Raw genomic sequence first — 19,317 nt, 5'->3', positions numbered from 1 at the left:
CGCTCTCCCATCTGGATACATCTGACCACATCTCTCTGCTACTGCGCCCAAAGTATATCCCCCTTAGGAAAAGGATACGACTAGTCTTGAAAACTGTCAAAATCTGGCTGGAGAGAACATTCTGCCAGTTTCTTTGAGACTACCAAGTGGAATATATTTGAACATTTGGAGCTGCAAGAATTCACTGACACTGAACTCTCATACATTAAAACATGCACAGAAATTGTAACAGTGAATAAGTGCATCAGAGTTTACAGTAATTGTAAACCCTGGATGTCAGCAGAGGTACAATAATAATAATAATAATAATAATAATAATAATAATAATAATAATAATAATAATAATAATAATAATAATAATAATAATAATAAATTCGAATTTATTAGCCGCTCCCTTTCCAGACAGGACTCGGGGCGGCGTACAATGGAGCATATAGAACATAAAACATGTGTACAAACACATAAACATACATATATACAAAGACACACATGCACGGAGGAGGTAACAAATTACATCACATTTAGACAGTTAAAAATCACCATTAAAATACCCCAATTGTAAGATACCCAATGTAAAATTAAAATTTAAAATTTAAAAAGACAGTCAGGAGGAGTAAGAAAAATTACGGTTGAGCCAGGCCAGATAATTGAAAGAGGTGGGTCTTCAGTTGTACACGGAAGGAGCGGAGATCGGAAGTAATCCTGATGTCACAGGGGAGGTCATTCCACAGGGCTGGGCCCATCACAGAGAAGGCTCTGCTCCTGGGTGTCGCCCCCCGACACTGTTTGGCGGACGGCACCCGGAGAAGTCCCTCTCTGTGTGAGCGAATTGGTCGTAGGGATGTGTGGGGCAGGATGCGATCCTGCATGTAACTAGGTCCTGTGCCATGAAGCGCTTTAAAGATCATAATCAAAACCTTGAAACGCACCCGGTAGGCCACAGGAAGCCAGTGCAGCTCGCACAGGATGGGTGTTATATGGGAGAACCTCGATCTCCCCATAATTACCCGCGCAGCTGCGTTCTGGACCAACTGTAGTCTCCGAGTGCATCTCAAGGGAAGCCCCATGTAGAGAGCATTGCAGTAGTCCAGGCGAGACGTCACTAGCGCATGGGTGACTGTGCGTAGGGCATCCCGGTCCAATAAGGGGCGCAATTGGCGCATCAGGCGAACCTGATGGAACGCCCCCCTTGCCACGGCTGTTACATGGTCATCCATGGACAGCCGTGCATCTAGGAGGACGCCCAAATTGCGCACCTGTTCCATGGGGGCTAGTTGCACGCCCCCGATGGCCAGAGATGGAAGCAACTGGTTGAACCGGGAGGCTGGAAGCCACAGCCACTCCGTCTTGGAAGGGTTGAGTTTTAGTCGGTTGCCATCCATCCAGACCCGTACGGCCTCCAAACACCGGGACATCATTTCAACGGCCTCATTGGGGTGGTTCGGGGTGGAAATGTATAGCTGAGTATCATCAGCATACAGATGATATCCCACCCCAAAACCACGGATGATCTCGCCCAGCGGTTTCATGTATGTGTTGAACAGGAGAGGTGAGAGCACCGATCCCTGTGGCACTCCACATGTGAGTGGCCTCCGGGTCGGTCTCTGCTCCCCTGCCAACACACGTTGCGTCCGGTCAGAGAGGTAGGAGCCAAACCACCGTAAAACGGTGCCCCTGACTCCCAGCCCCTCTAGCCGGTGCAACAGGATACCATGGTCGATGGTATCGAACGCCGCCGAGAGATCTAATAGGACCAGGATAGAGGAACAACCCCTATCTCTGGCCCTCCAGAGATCATCAACCAATGCGACCAAGGCCGTCTCCGTGCTGTGCCCGGGTCGGAAGCCGGACTGGCGCGGGTCTAGATAATCATTTTCCTCCAGGTGATGTGGGAACTGTTGTGCCACCACACTCTCTACAACCTTCGCTAAAAAAGGAAGGTTGGAGACTGGACGATAATTGACTAGGTCCGTTGGGTCCAGGGAAGGCTTCTTGAGCAGGGGCCTCACCACCGCCTCTTTCAAGGCGGCCGGTAGAAACCCCTCACCCAACGAAGCGTTCACTAGGCCCAGGAGCCAGTCGCACGTAACCTCCCAGGATGCCAGTACAAGCCAGGAGGGACACGGGTCCAATAAACATGTGGTAGGTCGCAGACGTCCACGCAACCTGTCCAAATCCTCGATGGCAACCGAGTCAAACTCCTCCCAAAGCGGTCCCTCAAGACTCGCCACGGGCGTCTCTACTGGACCACTGAAGGGGGCCCATCCCATCCGGATTTGAGCGACTTTGTCCTGTAGATATTTCCCAAACTCCTCTGCTCTGCCCTGTAAAGGGGCTTCCCGCGGTCTCTCAAACAAGAGGGAGCGAGTCACCTGAAACAGGGCGGCAGGGCGGTTATCTGCAGACGCAATAAGAGCGGCGCAATGTTGACGTTTGGCCGCTCTTAATGCCACAAGGTACGTCCTCAGGTAGGCTTGTGCCTGTGCTGGGTCAAATTCGGAACGGGAGGATCTCCAACGACTCTCTAGGCGTCTCTTGTGGCGTTTCATCACCCTTAGCTCCTCGGTGAACCAAGGGGCCAGGGTGGTTCGTCGCCGCAGGAGAGGCCGCAAAGGCGCCACCCGGTCTAGGGCCCCGGTAGTCGCACTATTCCATGCGTCTACCAGGTCCTCCACTCCACCATTCCATGCGTCTACCAGGTCCATAGGAGGTGGCCCAAGCTCCGTCTGGAACCTATCTGGTTCCATCAGGCGCTTGGGGCGGAACCATCTAATACCTTCCGGTTCCGCCTCCTCGCAGCGGGGGGTAGCACCAGGGAAGTCAAGCCGGAGAAGTGAGTGATCCGACCATGACAGGGGAATAATAGCTGGATCCCCTATTCCCAGATCACTCGTCCACTGGCCAGAGACAAAGACAAGGTCCAGCGTGTGGACTCCCTCGTGAGTAGGGCCCTGAATTAACTGGGTCAGGTCCATGGCTGTCATGGAAGCCATGAACTCCCGAACCCCCTCAGACGCTTCTCCCATCGACGGCAGATTAAAATCCCCCATCACTAAAAGTTTGGGGGTCTCAACCGCCACCGATGAGATCAGCTCAAGGAGTTCAGGCAGGGCCGCTGATGTATAGCGAGGAGCCAGGTATACTATCAGCAGGCCCAACTGCCTCCCTGGACCCCATCTCACGACAAGGGACTCACACCCGGATGTCTGTGGCACGGTGAACTCTCTCGGCTCCAAGTCTTCCCGGATAATCACTGCTACCCCGCCGCCCCTTCCCTGGGCCCGAGGCTGGTGAAATGCTCGATAACCTGGCGGGCACATTTCCACGAGGGGAAGGCCTCCCTCGTGGCCCAACCAGGTCTCAGTTATTCCTGCGAGGTCCGGCTCCCCCTCCAAAATTAGATCGTGGATGAGGGGGGCCTTATTAACAACGGACCTCGCTCTCAGGCCTTGGGTCTGTAGATCCTGACCACCTAGTATGCAGGGGTTGGTACAAACGACCGGGAATGACCAAAAACCCCGGTCTCCCAACCGACTACGCGCTCTTAATCTGTCCTTGCACCTGCCCCTCCCCACAACCGTTGGTATCAAAGAGCCCTGCACAGGAATGCTATCACTTCTGAGAGCCCGAAACTCCACCTTCAAGACAGGAAATGAAAGTACAATGAAGCCAAGGCAAACTTGAGAAGAGGCATTAAGGCGGCTAAACAGAAATACAAACAAAAGGTAGAGAAGTATCTAGAAGATAATAACTGAAGACAGGGGTGGCAGGGGCTACAACACCTAACCAACTATAAGGGCAATATGAAAAAAATAGCCAATGTTAATGCCCTGCTAGTAGAGGAGCTAAATAGCTTCTCCACCTGCTTTGAGGTCAAAAGATCAGTCTCTGTGGCTCTAGCCCAAAGGCCCTCTGACCTCCAGCCACTCACCCTGGATGAACATCAAGTGAGAGATGAGCTGAAGGCTGTAAATCCCAACAAAGCTGCAAGTCAAGACGGGGGGGACAAATTAGCATACAGGGAAGATGTCCAAAAGGTATCTTCATGGTGCTCAAGAAACAACTTACATCTAAATACTAGTAAGACAAAGGAGATGGTGCTGGATTTCTGGAAGCACAGAGAGGAACCTGCCCCACTGTATATCGAGGGGGGCTGTGTGGAGAGGGTTTCCTCTTTTAAATTCTTGGCAGTGCTTATTAGTCAAGATCTCACCTGGAAAAACAATGTGTCTCTGGTGATTGGAAAGGCCCAACAGAGACTTCATTTCCTTAGAGTCCTGCGAAAAAATCAGGTGGAACAACGGCTGATCACCTCTTTCTATCTGTCCACCATAGAAAGTGTCCTCACATATTGTATTACAGTATGGTATGCTGGTTTAACAGCTGCGGACAGGAAGGCCCTACAGAAAGTGATCAATTCGGCACAAGAAACCATTGGTATATAAATATGAATAAAGTAAGTAAAGTAAGTAAGTTGCCCTCTGACACCACTGGATGACGTCGCCAGATCTCGCTGCTTTAGCAGAGTAAGGAAGATACTCAGAGATGATTCACACCCTGGTCAGTGTCTCTTTGCACTTCTACCATCGGGCAGAAGACATCAAAGTATAGCCATCCGAACAAACAGGTTTAAAGATAGTTTCTATCCTTGGGCTGTGAGACTTTTAAATACAACCACAATCACTCCATGCACATGCTAGGATTTTTTTTTCTTTTTCTTTCTTTTTTCTTTCTTTTTTCGTTTCTCTTATAATTTTGCACCAGTGAGGTTAAAATCAATTTTGTTGTATTTAAGTACAATGACAATAAAGATTATACTTATACTTGAGAAACTACCTGAGTTCTTCAGATCTCATCAACAGCCAAAGAAATTAGAAATTTATTTTGAAGGGATCTGAGATATTAAAGTCCTGCCCTTATTTTGGTAGCTCTTTACTTATTTCCAGAATATAATCAGCTCCAGTCAATTCTCTAAGATGTGTAGGAAAGATCAACTTTGAGGATGGAAAAATCCCCCCCCCCAGGCACCAGAACTTCCTAAAATTAGCTTCACTTCCACAGGGACAGCTTTAAAATGTGTTTCTGCACATTGCCTATGGAGATTCTCAGTCATCCAGGTCAAGGTTGTCCCAAAGGTGCTTTTTTCAAAAGGCAACTGGACTTCCTTGTTTTTCTCTGAAGACGTTTTGCTTCTCATCCAAGAAACTAAAGAAGTTGCCTCTTGAAAAAAGAACCTTTGGGTTTCTGCACATCTTTGTTAGCCATACAAAACTGGTTGTTGCAACCTTCCACGATCCCTGACTGACAAAGCATAACAGTGTTTTGATATCTGTCTGACAAAGAAATCAGAAATTCTAAACCCATTGAGAATTTAAAGTTTGAAAGATTAAGATCAGCATGTACAAACCAGTCACTTTTTCTCTAAGAAGAACTTATCTTCAGAAGAACTTCACTGGTGTCCTCTATAATTTAATGAAGCTGGGTGGAGCTTTCTTCTTCATAATACTAGAAAGACTGGACATCACTGAATTAAGAACTATCCTACTCATTTGAAAGAATATTATAAGATCACCTAAGATCACCTAATATTAAGTTACAGTCAAATATTTAAGTAGTATAAATGGGGAGCTTCTGTACCTCATGTAATATGCACAGTATATTAGTATAGTATATAGCAGGGGTGGCGAACAAGTTCGACAAAAAGAGCCAAAATTTTAAACTGTGAGCGTCAGAGAGCCACACCACGCAGTGACCTGCCAAAACAGACCCGGAAGCAATGTTCCCTCTAATTTTTTTTCGATGTGAACAGAAAAGTATAGTGTTTGAGCGGCACATTTTCATTCCTGAGCACCCGAATTTTTTTCACAGATGTCACCTAAGACAACAACGAAATCAGTATTATTTGAAACTCAAAGTTATGTTTCTTCAAGGTACCCGCTTAATTCAAAGTGTTATATAATATCAGTATCACTTAACAACGCTCCTGCTTAGCAACCAAAATGTTGGCTCAGAAACTCTGGCATTTGAAGCACGCAACTCTTAAAGCTGTCAAGTTACAAGACCCTTGCACCCCTAACCCTTTAGGGAAAAAAACCCCCAGGGGTCTTCAAAGCTGACAGCTTTAACACTTGTGGACTTCAACTCCCAGAATTCCTCCTCCAGTCATGTTGCAGCGACGTCATCTGCGTGGATCTGCTCCATCTTTGCTTTCTTCATTGTGGGCAGGGCTTCTGCTGAAGATGCCGACGAGTACGAGTTGCCACCAGAATAACTGCTGCTACCTCCTCCTCCTCCTCCTCCTCCTCCAACAGAATCACCAGATTTGCTCCTGAGATCAGCGCTGGGTTACCTCTGCCCCCTCCCCCTCCTCCGTGCTTTTGACGAGCCATGAGGCTTTTTTTCCCCTGCTCCCCCCCCCGCCTTCCTACTGGCTCCTCAAAAGCACGGCGGAGGAGGAGGGGGGGCAGGGGTAACCCAGCGCTGACTGAGCTCAGCTGCTCCGAGCGGAGGGGAGGCGCCGCTGCCACGCGCGGAGATGCCGGCTGGAGCTTTGGCGGCTTCATCTCAGCCGCAGCGCCGGGCGGCAAATCCGGCAGTGCTGCCTGTTAGAGGAGGAGGAGGAGGAGGTGGCAGCAGTTCTTCCGGTGGCGGTGGGGGCTTTGGGGCTTCACAACCAGCCTCAGTCGCCCCGTGCTCCTCAAAGCAAGTCTGGGGAAGTCCTTTGCAGGCGGCCCGTTCTAGCTGCCTGCAAAGGACCTCCCCAGCTTCCGAAAGGGAGCGCGCGATCCGAGCCACAGTATACTAAATAATGACAAGAGGCAAAGAGCCTCATTTATTTTGGCCGGGAGCCACATGCGGCTCGCGAGCCGCGTGTTCGCCACCCCTGGTATATAGTATATACTGTAATAGTATGCTGAATACTATTATACTATAATAGCATAATACTATACAGTTTAAGATAATCCAGTGTTCTCAACCTGTAATTCACAAACCCCTGGGGGGGCATAATGTCATCACAAGGGATTGGCCAAAGCTTGAAGAAATGTTATGATTTAAATCTTGAATTTTGGGGGTTCATACTCCTGGTCCGTGGTCAAAAAGGGTATTTAAAGGGGGTCTGTGGTGAAGAAAAGATTGAGAACCACTGATATAAGCCATTGTTTTGTAAGTAGGCTATTAGTAAGAAGGTTAGCAGTTATTGGGATCAAGTATGTACTTTAAATCAGAGAATTCTGAAAATAAACATACAATTGAAATGGGTGGTTCATCTTTTAGTTTTGTTGGACTAGCAGTTGGAGAGGGGGACTTTGTTTTTATAAATGATAATTATGTAACTACTATATATAGATTTTTGTATGTCCAAAGATGGAATAACTTACGGATTTCCACAATGGAAGAATGGATGGTGAAGTTATTGGAACCAGCTAAAAGAGCAAAATTAACTAAAAAAAAGTCTTTGTCTAGCTTTGTGTCTATTTGGTAATCACTTTTGGACTGAAATCTGAAAGAAATGCTATATTAATTTTGGAATTTCACAGTTAGAATTGCTCATGATTATAGAAATGCTGTGTACTGTTGAATTTTAGATAAAAGTGTTCATGTGTTTTAGGGGTGTAACAATATCAAGAAAAGTTGGGAGTTAACTTTTTTCTATTTCTTTTCTTTTCTTTTCTTTATTCCTTTTCACCTTCACCTTTCTTGTTTTCTTCATAATTGTCTTTTCTTCTTTTTTATATTTTATCTTTTGCAGAAATGCAGTGCATTTTTAAAAGATAAGCCATTGTTTATTCTGTCAGCAACTCAATGCCAAAGTAAAATATTTACAATTACATAAATGCCATCTATAATCCAATTGTTCTTCTCTGAATAAATTTTGTATAGGGATACAAAATGGCAGGGCCAAATTTAGCATATTGCCAAGACATTTGCATTAACTGCTGGATATTTGTGTAATAAAATCTTCGGTCTGCCCTAGTAATCGGTGAACTCTCTTCAGCCTCTATCATATAGACTTAAAACTATTTAGCTATCACCCAGCTTCTCAAAAAAAAAAAAAAAACCTTGAAAGTCGCTTGATTTATTTTTTCCTCCTATTTATCTGCTCAAATCTCAACACTTTCCATCTGCCCACACTTTCCATATGGCAGCTGAACTGCCATATTTGGGTCAAGTGACCACTAGGTGGCAGCAAAAAGATTAAGGAAACCTCAGAAGCTTGTTAGCATCTTTTTCAACTAATAAACATTATGAAAAGGCTACAGTTCACTTCATCACATTGATGGAAAGGCTAAGCTGATTTAAATAGGGATTTAAATAGGGATGAGGAGGGAAAGACAGATTAGAAGCACCTGATCAATCAACAATTGTTATTGTGCTTGTTGAGAACTTTTGACATAGTCTGAAACTTTTTGACTTAAGTTCAGCAATCTCCTTCTCAATCATGGGGTTAAACTTTAAAGTCTATTTTTTCCAAAATGGGCATACTGAGATCTGTAATAGTATGTTCTGGGACATTGATATTACATTGTCCTTGTTATGATTCTGATGGACTTGTGTCCATTGATTTGTTTTGTACAAAATTGTTCTTTTGTTGTACAAAATTGTTCTTTTGTTGAAAAATATCACAATAGTAGAAACGCATGTGAAGACACCTCTAACATTTTGTGTATATCTGTTGTGGCCTGCAATGGTCTGTTGGTAGAATTGTGGGAGCACAGTAGATATCTCTATTTGTTGCAGTTTAATTCCCACATTAGTAATCCCTGTTCTGCTGTTAGTTATTTGTGAGAATATGTTGGGCAGTTATCTATATTCAAATATGGAATGCAATGCCATTATCTAGTATAGGTTGTAGGCTATTAATGAGTGGTTTGAACTGTGAGCTGTAGATAACTACCAGTGTCTGCTGTTTTTGTGTTTTAATAGGTTGTCTCTGGGAAACATTCTGGCTTTATTAATTTGTCTTTTGATCTTGGTTGGATAATTCCATCTCCTGAATGACTGGTTTAATTCTATTGAGGATCTCTATCAAGTGGGTAAAACAAATGTATTTGTAGACCACTGCCTGGTTTTAATCTATAGATAGGTCAAAGCTAAGGATGATGGTAGAGTGGAAATTACTGAAGTCTTGATGGAATTTGATTATTTTTCCCCAAGGTATCAGGTGATTAAATTGTCATTAATGAATTTCAGATGAAGAGGGTTTTCCAGGGAGACATGTTGACAAAGTGTTGTCTTCGATCAGCCATGAAGATGTTGGCTGGGCAACTGATTTGCAAGGATATACTATTGACATCTACTAGACATTCAGTTGAGATACAACAGTCCAATCCAAATCCCATTTGACTATGGAGACTCTCAATCATCCAGATCTCAAAAGTGCTTTTTCAAAAGGCAACTGGATTTTGTTTCTTCCCTGAAGTCGTTTTGCTTCTCATCCAAGAAGCTTCTTCAGTTCTGACTGAATGGTGGTGGTATGGGGGGAATGGAAGGATTTATATTTCTTGCAATCATCTGGTTTGTTAGCACTCTCTCTGAGAGTCATTGAGGCCACTTGGGGGGTTATCTGTAACCTCAGGATTACCTGATCACAGTGCAAATGGGTGTGGAATCTTCTTGTAAGTATTGAAAGGACTCAGTTGTAGACAGGATACTGATGGTGTCTTATGCTTCCACCTCTGTTTGACCCCCTTCCTTTCAAACCAATGGTGCTCTCAATCTATTCATGTATGTATGTATGTGGGATGCAGTGGCTCAATGGCTAAGAAGCTAAATTTGTCGATCAGAAAGGTCGGCAGTTCGAATCCCTAGCTCCGCGTAACAGAGTGAGCTCCCGTTACTTGTCCCAGCTTCTGCCAATCTAGCAGTTCAAAAGCACATAAAAAATCCAAGTAGAAATATAGGGATCACTTTGGTGGGAAGGTAACAGCGTCCCATCCACCTTCGACGTTTAGTTATGCCGGCCACATGACCATGGAGAAGTCTTCAGACAGCATGGCACTTCAGCTTAGAAACTGAGATGAGCACTGCCCCCTAGAGTAGGCAACGACTATCACATATGTGCAAGAGGAACCTTTACCATACCTATATATATTAAAAATATGTTAACATTTGAATATATATATATTCAAATATTCAAATATTTTTAATTTAATTTTAGTATAAAAATACAAAAGAAAATAGGGAGGAAAAAGGAAAGGGAAAAGTGTGGGGCAAAGGGAAAAAAGAAAAAAAAAGGTGTTGACTTCTGACTCCCTTTGGTGCAGTAGAATAAAAAAAAATATTATCAAACCTCAACTTTTTTTAACTTTTCCATAATAATGTAAACTATGTCATCATCATCATTTTAGCCATTGTCTATCCACTGCAGGACGAAGGCCTCTTCCACATGTTATATATGATATTATATACAGTAAGTTGACTACATCAAGATTACTTCACATGCAAAAATGGAAGGACACTTTGATTCCTACAATGGATGAATGGTTGCAAAAGTTGAAGGAGTTTAGCAAAGATGACCAAATTCACTGCTTTGATCAAAGAAAAAAAGCACAATTGGTTTTGTTTCTACTTGGAAATCGCTTCTGGACTTTGTACTTGAGGTAGAAAAAAAAATGAAACTCTCAATTTATTCTTATAAACAGAATGGCTGAGTGGGATCAACGTAGAAAATGTTGGCTGTAGCTCATGTGGTAAGCTTTAAATGCTGGGCTGCAAAACACCTGTACCCTTTAAAAGTTGCCATTTTTCAGGAGGCTGAAGCCTTCATTAAAAAGCATCCCTCCCTCCTAGAGGACGAACACAGCGAAGGTAGTGAAAAGGACAGCAAGGTACAAGACAAGAAGGGGGGGCTGTGGCTCCCTCTGCAGACAGGGAGGAAGGAGCAATATCGAAAAGGCTCAGGTCACAAAAATAAAAGTAGTTGAAATAACAGTAATTGTTGATATTCTAGAATGTGACAAAGGAAAATGATTGAACACATGATTGACAACATAGAATAAGACTCTGTTTTCTGCTTATCCTTTATATTTTGTTTTTAAGATTGTAAATTGTGAGATTTGGATGGATTTCTATCTCTAGTGTGGAAGCTGCCAAAAATTTTTATATATCCTCTTACCTTTTCCCATAAATGTTTAAAAACCAATAAAATTCTTTTTTTAAAAAGTTGCCATTTTTTTCAAAGGTTTTTGTAAGCCTTCTTAACTGCTGCTGTCACCAATGTTGTTCCTACTACACCTCCTATCACACCTCCTGGTGAATGGAAATTAAGGCAAGAGGCAAGAGCAGACAGCTAGGTGAGAAGACTGCTTGTAGATTCCGAATACTGAAGTAAAACTGTCATTTTCTCTTAATTTGCTTTAACACTTAATTATGGAGCTGAGGTCCAAGGATGAATTTAGAGAATTCCAACAACATCTTTAATTTGCAATGTTTTCACAGATTTAGCAGTTGCATTTTTTTAAAAAAAAAAAAACCCAAAACCACTGAATTTAAAAAGCAATTTGCAACATATCCTGAGTAGTTAATGTATCAAAACCGATATACGAGGGCCAGTTCAATACATAGATTTCCTGGGCATATTTTTGATATCATGGATGTTTATAATTTTATAAATGCTAGGAATCACTTGCCGGATAATGGATAGAAAAAAATAAAACATGCAAACAAGCTTTGACAGGTACATAATCATTCCTGTCAAGCAGTGAATAGGCTTAAATAAACAAACAACTTGGGAAGCTCAGTGTTTACCCAAACACGAAGTCACAACATTTAATCAAATATGAGAGTGCAGCAGGGATGGGTTGCTACTGGTTTCAAAGAATTTTGCATGTGCATGCATGCACATTTGCAAATAAAAAGGTCTGTGCACGGGCAAAACCTTTAAAAATGGGGAAAAATAAATGTTTCCACTGAAAATTGTTTTGTGCATGCACAGAAACGAAAAACAAGATGGTGGCCCCCATAGGAGAACCGGTTTGGGTGTGTGGCAGGCATGGGTCGCTACTGGTTCCAGTGACCCAGGCCGCATAGTTACTACCTGTTCGATTGAACCGGTCCGAACCAGTAGGAACCCACCTCTGGAGTGTAGATATCCTCTCAGTGTTTACAAAAGAAAAAAAGCAACAGCTCTGGTCTCATCCCACAAATCATTGCCTTTAAACGGTGTCAGAAAAGCTTACCTTTCCTTTGCTGATTATGAAGAAAGTATCTCCCCGAGCACCTTGCCTGATAATGTGCTCTCCATTTTCATAGTGTGTCTGTGAGGGGGAAATGCAAAAACAAAAGGAATCAAATCAGGACGTGTCACCTCAAATAAAACACCTTCGTTGTTCTTATGAAGAAAATATAGATAGACGTGTCACAAACCCTGATAAATCTCTGTAAAGGTTAACTCCAGCTGCAAGTGGACTTGTCCCAAAAGTGCTTCTTCAGGAGACAATTGGACTTTGTTTTTTCTTTGAAGACGTTTCACTTCTCATCCAAGAAGCTTCTTCAGCTCTGACTGGATGATGGGGAATGGAAGGATTCCATTGCAGACAGGTGGTCATTTCCATCCAAAGGATGCAAATGACCAGCTGTCTGCAAGGAGTATAAATCCTTCCATTCCCCACCATCCAGTCAGAGCTGAAGAAGCTTCTTGGATGAGAAGTGAAATGTCTTCAAAGAAAAAACAAAGTCCAATTGCCTCCTTAAAAAAGCACCTTTGGGACAGCCATGACCTGGATGACTGAGAATCTCTACAGGCTTGCAGGTAGCCTTCAACCTACGACCACAACTGAGCCCCAAATTGCTGAGACATTTGTTAAGTAACTTTTACCCCATTTTAGGACCTTTCTTGTCACATTTGTTAAATGTGTTAACTTAACAACTGCAATTGTTAAGTTAGTAACAGGGTTGGTAAGTGAATCTGGCTTCTCCATTCACTTTGTTTGTCAAAAGTTCACAAAAGGGGATCACATGACCCCAGGATACTGCAACCGTCATAAATATGAGTCAGTTGCCAAGCATCTGAATTTTGATCCCATGACCATGGGGAGGCCACAGTGGTCATGAGTGTGGAAAAATGGTCATAAGTCACTTTTTACAGTGCCTTTGTAACTTTGAATGGTCACTAAACAAACTATTGTAAGTCAAAGACTACATGTATTGAATTTTAGATTAAAATATTAATGTATTTTATACTTGTAACAATATCGAGGAAAGTTGGCAGTTAATCCTTTTCTATTTCTTTTCTTTTTTTTTCCTTATTCCTTTTTCATCTTCACCTTTCTTTTTTATATAAATACTGTGTGTGTGTGTGTGTGTGTGTGTACATACATACAGTGTGTGTGTGTGTGTGTGTGTGTGTGTGTTTATGGCTAGCTGATGAGAGCTAAATAGCTTGAAATAGATCTATACTAGTCTCCCTTTATTTATTTATCAGCACAAATACAACACAAATGTAACAAGGCAAAATAAAAATATGGCTTTCTGCCTGGGTGATTCCTAGGGTGAGCCGCAGAAAACTCCTGAAAGTATATTGAACACAAGCTCTTTTTGCCAATTTGAGTGTTAAGTATTGGTTGCAACAGGAATTGAATTGCTAAAGAGGGACTAGAAGTCCCAATCTCCTGGTTTTTAGCCTTATGCCTTAACCACTAGGCTTGGCTCTCTATTTTACATTCTGGGGCTATTTTGAAAAAAGTCTCATATGAAGTAGTCGGTCTGTCTGTCCTTCCTTCCCTTCCTCCCTCCCCCCCCCCAACACTTTCATTGGGCTAACATAATATATCATCTTGTTTTATGTTAGGTTGTGTTATGATATATGTTATATTCACATTAATAAAATTTATGTATCACAATATAGAGGGTTAAAATGATTGAAATATATATTACAACCTAAAAGATAACTTTTATAAAATGATGTACTGTTAATATATGATTCCAGAAAAATGTCTAGAATGTATGAAAGTACTTCAAATATTTGTTGGAAATGTGAACAATATGAAGACATTTTATTGTGCCTGGGGGATTTGTAAAAAGGTCAGAGTTTTCTGCATTGAAATATATATGTATATAATGATGGAAAAAATGTTAAAGGTCACTTTTCACCTGAAACCAGAACTTTTTTTTATGAGGATTAATAGACACACAATCAATAATTACATTTATTAGTAACTGAAAATCCCGTAAGGACATTTTGCTGAAAATAGAGAAAAAAGAACCACGGTCAAATGGATAAGAAGCTATTACTTTATCTTTTTTTTTTCATTTCTTTTCTTTCTCTCTTATTCTTATTCTCTCTTATCCCCCCCCCATTTTTTTAAATAGTAGAGTTCTAATAGCATTTTAACTTATTAAAAAATTCTTCAATAAAAAATATCTTTTAAAAGTAATCCTAAAGTTGGCATTTCAAATGGGAGGATTATTTATTTATTTGTATCTCACTTTCATTATTTTTACAAATAACTCCAGGCAGTAAACATATCCAACAAATCTTTCTTCTTTTATCCAACACATCTTTCTTCTTTTATTTTCGCCACAAAACAACCCTATGATGTGAGTTGGGTCGAGAGAGAGAGGTACTGGCCCAAAGTCATCCATCCAGTTTTCCTGGCTTAGGCAGGACTAAAACTCACAATCTCCTGCTTTCTACCCAGGAATCTTAACCATTAGACCAGGGGTGTCAAATTCAAGGCCTGGGAGCTGGATTCGGCCTGCGGGGAGCGGCCTGAGGGGCAGTCCTGGAAACAGCAAAGGATCAGCCCATGGTGTTTCTGCCAGTGAAAATAGAGTGACCCGAGCTCCATTTTCACTGACAGAGGGTTGCAGGAGGCTGCCACAGCTGAAAACGGAGCTCAGGAGCCTGTTTTTGCTGGCAGAACTCTCAGGCAACCATATGACGACATGAGCAATGTTGAGTTGGCCACGCCCAGCCTAGCCACGCTCATCCCAGCCCCTTGAGATCAAACACAACCCTGATGCGGCCCTCAATGAAATTGAGCTTGACACCCCTGCATTACACCAAACTGGCTTCACATTATATGCGGCTGCCAAGTTCAACTACACAGTCACACATAGAGATGATGTGGAAGTAAAATAACTTGAAATTTCTGATGGACTAGCATATTTTGACCAGCAAGCTAATTCAGTGTTGCTGGATGATGTATCTATTGAATGAGATCCAAACCTGAATTGAAAAATTGTACTCAATTCTCATTAATCGTTTCTCACTAAACAAGAAATTAGATATTAAAGAATGTCACAGTTCTGGCCTCTTTTCTCCTCAATAAAAACTTGGAAGGAGATGTGAAAGGAACAACTTACCAGATTTGCAAATGGCATGAAATTAAGTAGGGTTAAAAAAATAACACAGAAAACAAAATTAAAATTCAAAAGGATCTTGAGCAGTGAGCTAAAAATAACAGAAATAAATTAAGCAGACAGCAATGTGAAGTTGTTCGCTTGGGCAAAGCACAAATGGTCCAGAATGTTTGGTTTGGTAACAGCATACATGCAACATAGAATTGTGTACATGAATTGAGCAATGAGACATGGCTGAAAAGGAGCAACTGATTTTTAGACTGTATCAATACTCGTTTCCCCAAAAACTGGAAGTAATTGTTCCAATAAATTCTTTATTGGTCAGACACTTATCTTAAATACAGTTCTGGGCACCACATTTAGAGAAAGTTGTACTGAAATGGATGCAAGGAAGGGGACTGATAACTCAATCTTATTAACAGAGAGTTATAGAAAATAAGACTTGATATTCTTCTTCAAGTCACTGAATTGAACTTGAAGAAGAGGTCCCTAAGGGGGCATGCATAAGCGCACCAGCGTGCCTACCAACCGTCTCTGTCCTACTGTCCCCATTGATATGTACTCATTTTATGTGTTCATGGCCATGTTATACTTATTTATATCCATCTATTTGTACCAATTTCATACAAAAATGTCTATGTCTATACTAATACCTGTTACCTTGGACATGTTGACAAATATATATATATATATATATATATATATATATATATATATATATATATATATATATATATATATATATATATATATATATATATATATATATATATATATATATATATATATATATTTGTATATATATATATACATGTATATACATACATACATACATACATACATACATACATACATACATACATACATACATACATATATACACCAATAACTGAACATAGTATTCAAATAAAGGCTGGCCCAAGTAGAATAGAATGAAAATATTATTTCTTCTAATTTGAGTATTATATGTCAGTTGATGAAACCTAAAATTGCATTAGCAGTGTTTAACAGATTAACAGAGTTGGAAGGGACCTTATATGTCATCTAGTCCAATCCCCTGTTCAAGCAGGAGACCCTACACCATTTCTGACAAATGGCAGTCCAGTCTCTTCTTGAAAGTCTCAAGTGATGAAGCTCTCACAACTTCTGAAGGCAAGCTGTTCCCCCTGTCAGAAAGTTCCTCCCCATCTCTAGGTTGAATCTCTCCTTGGTAAGTTTCCATCCATTATTCCTTGTATGACTTTCAGGTGCTTTGGAAAATAGCTTGACCTCCTCCTCTTTGTGGCAGAGAGTATATTTAACCACATCACACATTCAGTTGTACATTTTCAGGATTCTTTTCCCAAGTGTTGCTGCCATATTCTATACTGGGGACTTAAATTTTCAGTCCTTTTCTAGCAACGTTATTTGGGATTTTATCGATAGTGCCTTTGTTGTTCTTAAGATGCCACAAATCATTCTCAGAACTGTTTGTTACTTTCAATGATATAACTGCTGTTGTTCAGAAAATGCCACAATCGGTTCAGCAGTGGTGATTTCTACATGGGGGTTCATTGTTCACCTGTTTCCTTTTTTCCCTTCTGTTTTGTTCTCTTTCAAAATCTCCATGCAGTTTTCTTTGGCTACATTCTGACTGCATCATATCTCTCATGTATTTTTCTTACTTCGCATCACTAGACCTATGAATGTAAATGTCACATAACATCATATTCCTTTCTGGTTAACCAGAAGGTATAACTAGTGTTTCTGAACAGTCTTGTGTCAATATGTCTTCATCGCGGATTGTTATATTCACCTGTGCAATAGGATGTCCCTTGTCCTTCACATTTGTCAAATAAAATATTTGCTGAAATAACTGACTGAAACAAATCTTTGCTTCTTTGCTATTTCACAAGAGGTGTAGCAGAGAAATTATGTAATTACAAAAAAGCAGGGAGATATGAGATTTTAAAGTCCATTCATGTTTTAATTTAGCCATTGATATCAATCTCCAAGTTGCTCTGGTGATTTTAAAAAATTAGAAATAAACTTCAATGATACATTTATACCCAGAGTTTTTTGTGGAGATCTAAAGAGAATGATAAACTCCTGAGAAAAACTGTGCATAATTTTGTAATAATGTAATTACGGTACTATTATTTCTTTGGCAGCAAGTTGACTGCATCTTTGTGCCAACATCTTTATATATTTTGCCAATACAAGTTGGCAAATAATAAATGCTTTATTACACCAATTAACTGCAGTGGATTAGGTGTATTTTGAATTCTGAGCTATTCTGATTTGCATACTTTATTTTTCATCTGGAAACAAAGTAAATTGATAACTCTCAATTACAGTTTACCTGAAGATACAGCATAGCATATTATATTTACCATGAGACAAAGTGTTGCAAGGAGTTTGATTTATATTTCACATTCTTTTTAACCCATACCAATTCATACCATGGATTGCCTGTTCTACATATGAAAGGACCATTCTATAAAAGCATGGATTCTAGCATGGATAATTTTGGGTTCATTCATTTTCATGAAAAAGTCTAAATAATTTTTTAGAGCAATACCGAAGAAAATCCTGCATTACTCCATATCATATGAACGAGTGACCATGGTACAGTTGTTAATGTCATGAAAATTATTAGAACATTTGCCATATGGAGGCATGCTTGATTCTAATCTCCAGATTAATATTGTGGATCAAATATATGAATGGCACACTGTAAATAATCCATGGGAATTTTAAAAGATTGAGGCAGGGAAAGGGTTAGAAATTTTGTTAAACCCAAACATGGAAAAATTCTTGTCCACTTAGTCCTCATCTTTCTAAGTTTACAGAGGACCTATTCATGTTCTAATTTCTAGGTAGAAAGAAACACTTCATGTACTGCATATTAACTCTGCAAGAACATTCTGAATACCCACCTTGTTTAATTTTAGTTTTTAAAAACTTGAGGTAGGCTATCCACAACAGTTGTTTGATGTCTTAATATAACTAACACAGTTTCTTAGTAGGAGTTTCATTAATTTGAAAATGGAAATTAATACTATAATGAGCTAGCTATTGTATGCATTTACAGACATTCCATAACCAAATTAAAGCTGTTTTATTTCAGGGTGTTTTTGGTCCCAGTTGAAAGTCTATTTTGGAAGCCTATCTTGGAATCTATGCTGAATTCTATCTTTCCTTCACTTTTATAGTTATGTTTTAAAACATATTAAACCATTATTATCTTTACTTCTTTCTGTTTGATGATGCATGCTACCAAGAGTCCTATGGGACCAAGGTGGGTTATTAGGACTGCAAAATAAAAAGAAAAAATAATAATGATTAGAGAATTTTCTTCTTTGGATGCCCTTTCTTGTTTTCCAGAAAAAAAATAAGCTTTGAGGTATGTTGCTTATAACTATAATACTTCAGGGCTTAGACTATTTTTAAACACATGTAAATTAATTTATAGATGATGTTAATATGTTGAGGCAGCCATTCTGTTTCTCATCATCTAATATGTTTCCCTTTCCAATGCTTAAATCAACTCTGCTCTTCTTTATTTTGTACAATTGTTTTATTGTTCTTGCCTTTTTCTGCATCTGTTCTGAAAGTAATGGCCACTCTCTTTTCAGACCCAATACACCTAATCATTTCTCTCTGCCCTCCCCTGAACTCCATTCAGTCATTCGATATCCTTCTGAGATGAGGTCAGCAGGGTGGCACGCTGTATTTCAGTTCACAATGAACCATTGGCTTCTTTAACGGTATTATGAGGGTTTCAACATTCTGCTCCATCCTACTTCATTTCAGTCAAGCTTCACACTACTTCAACAAGCAGTGCAATACACCAAGCTCACATTTCTTTTTATTCCACTAATGTGGGATGATGTAATTGTAATTGACACTGAGTTTCATCTGCATTAAAGATGTTGAATGGCTACGATTAGGAAGAGCAAGCAGCTAGAAATTTCCCTTTTCAATAGAATTAATTTATCAGTCTGATGTTAAGGAGGAGGAAAAAAAAATCTG

The 19,317-nt window shown here is 40.6% G+C and overlaps 1 protein-coding gene across 2 annotated transcripts in view; it reads right to left on the bottom strand.

The window, feature by feature from the left end:
* The window catches only part of PRKG1 (protein kinase cGMP-dependent 1), a 999,829-nt gene that overhangs the window by 210,521 nt on the left and 769,991 nt on the right, over positions 1 to 19,317 (bottom strand). For both annotated transcript variants that reach the window (XM_081955689.1, XM_081955688.1), the window contains exon 6: positions 12,180 to 12,257. In XM_081955689.1, coding sequence (XP_081811815.1) covers positions 12,180 to 12,257 — 78 coding nt within the window. The remainder of the gene's footprint in view (positions 1 to 12,179; positions 12,258 to 19,317) is intronic.

The sequence above is a fragment of the Natrix helvetica genome, assembly GCF_964273705.1.
Source record: "Natrix helvetica genome assembly, chromosome: 5".
Lineage (NCBI taxonomy): Eukaryota > Metazoa > Chordata > Lepidosauria > Squamata > Natricidae > Natrix > Natrix helvetica.
The sequence above is the reverse complement of the archived record's forward strand: the minus strand, read 5'-3'. Positions and strand labels throughout refer to the sequence as shown.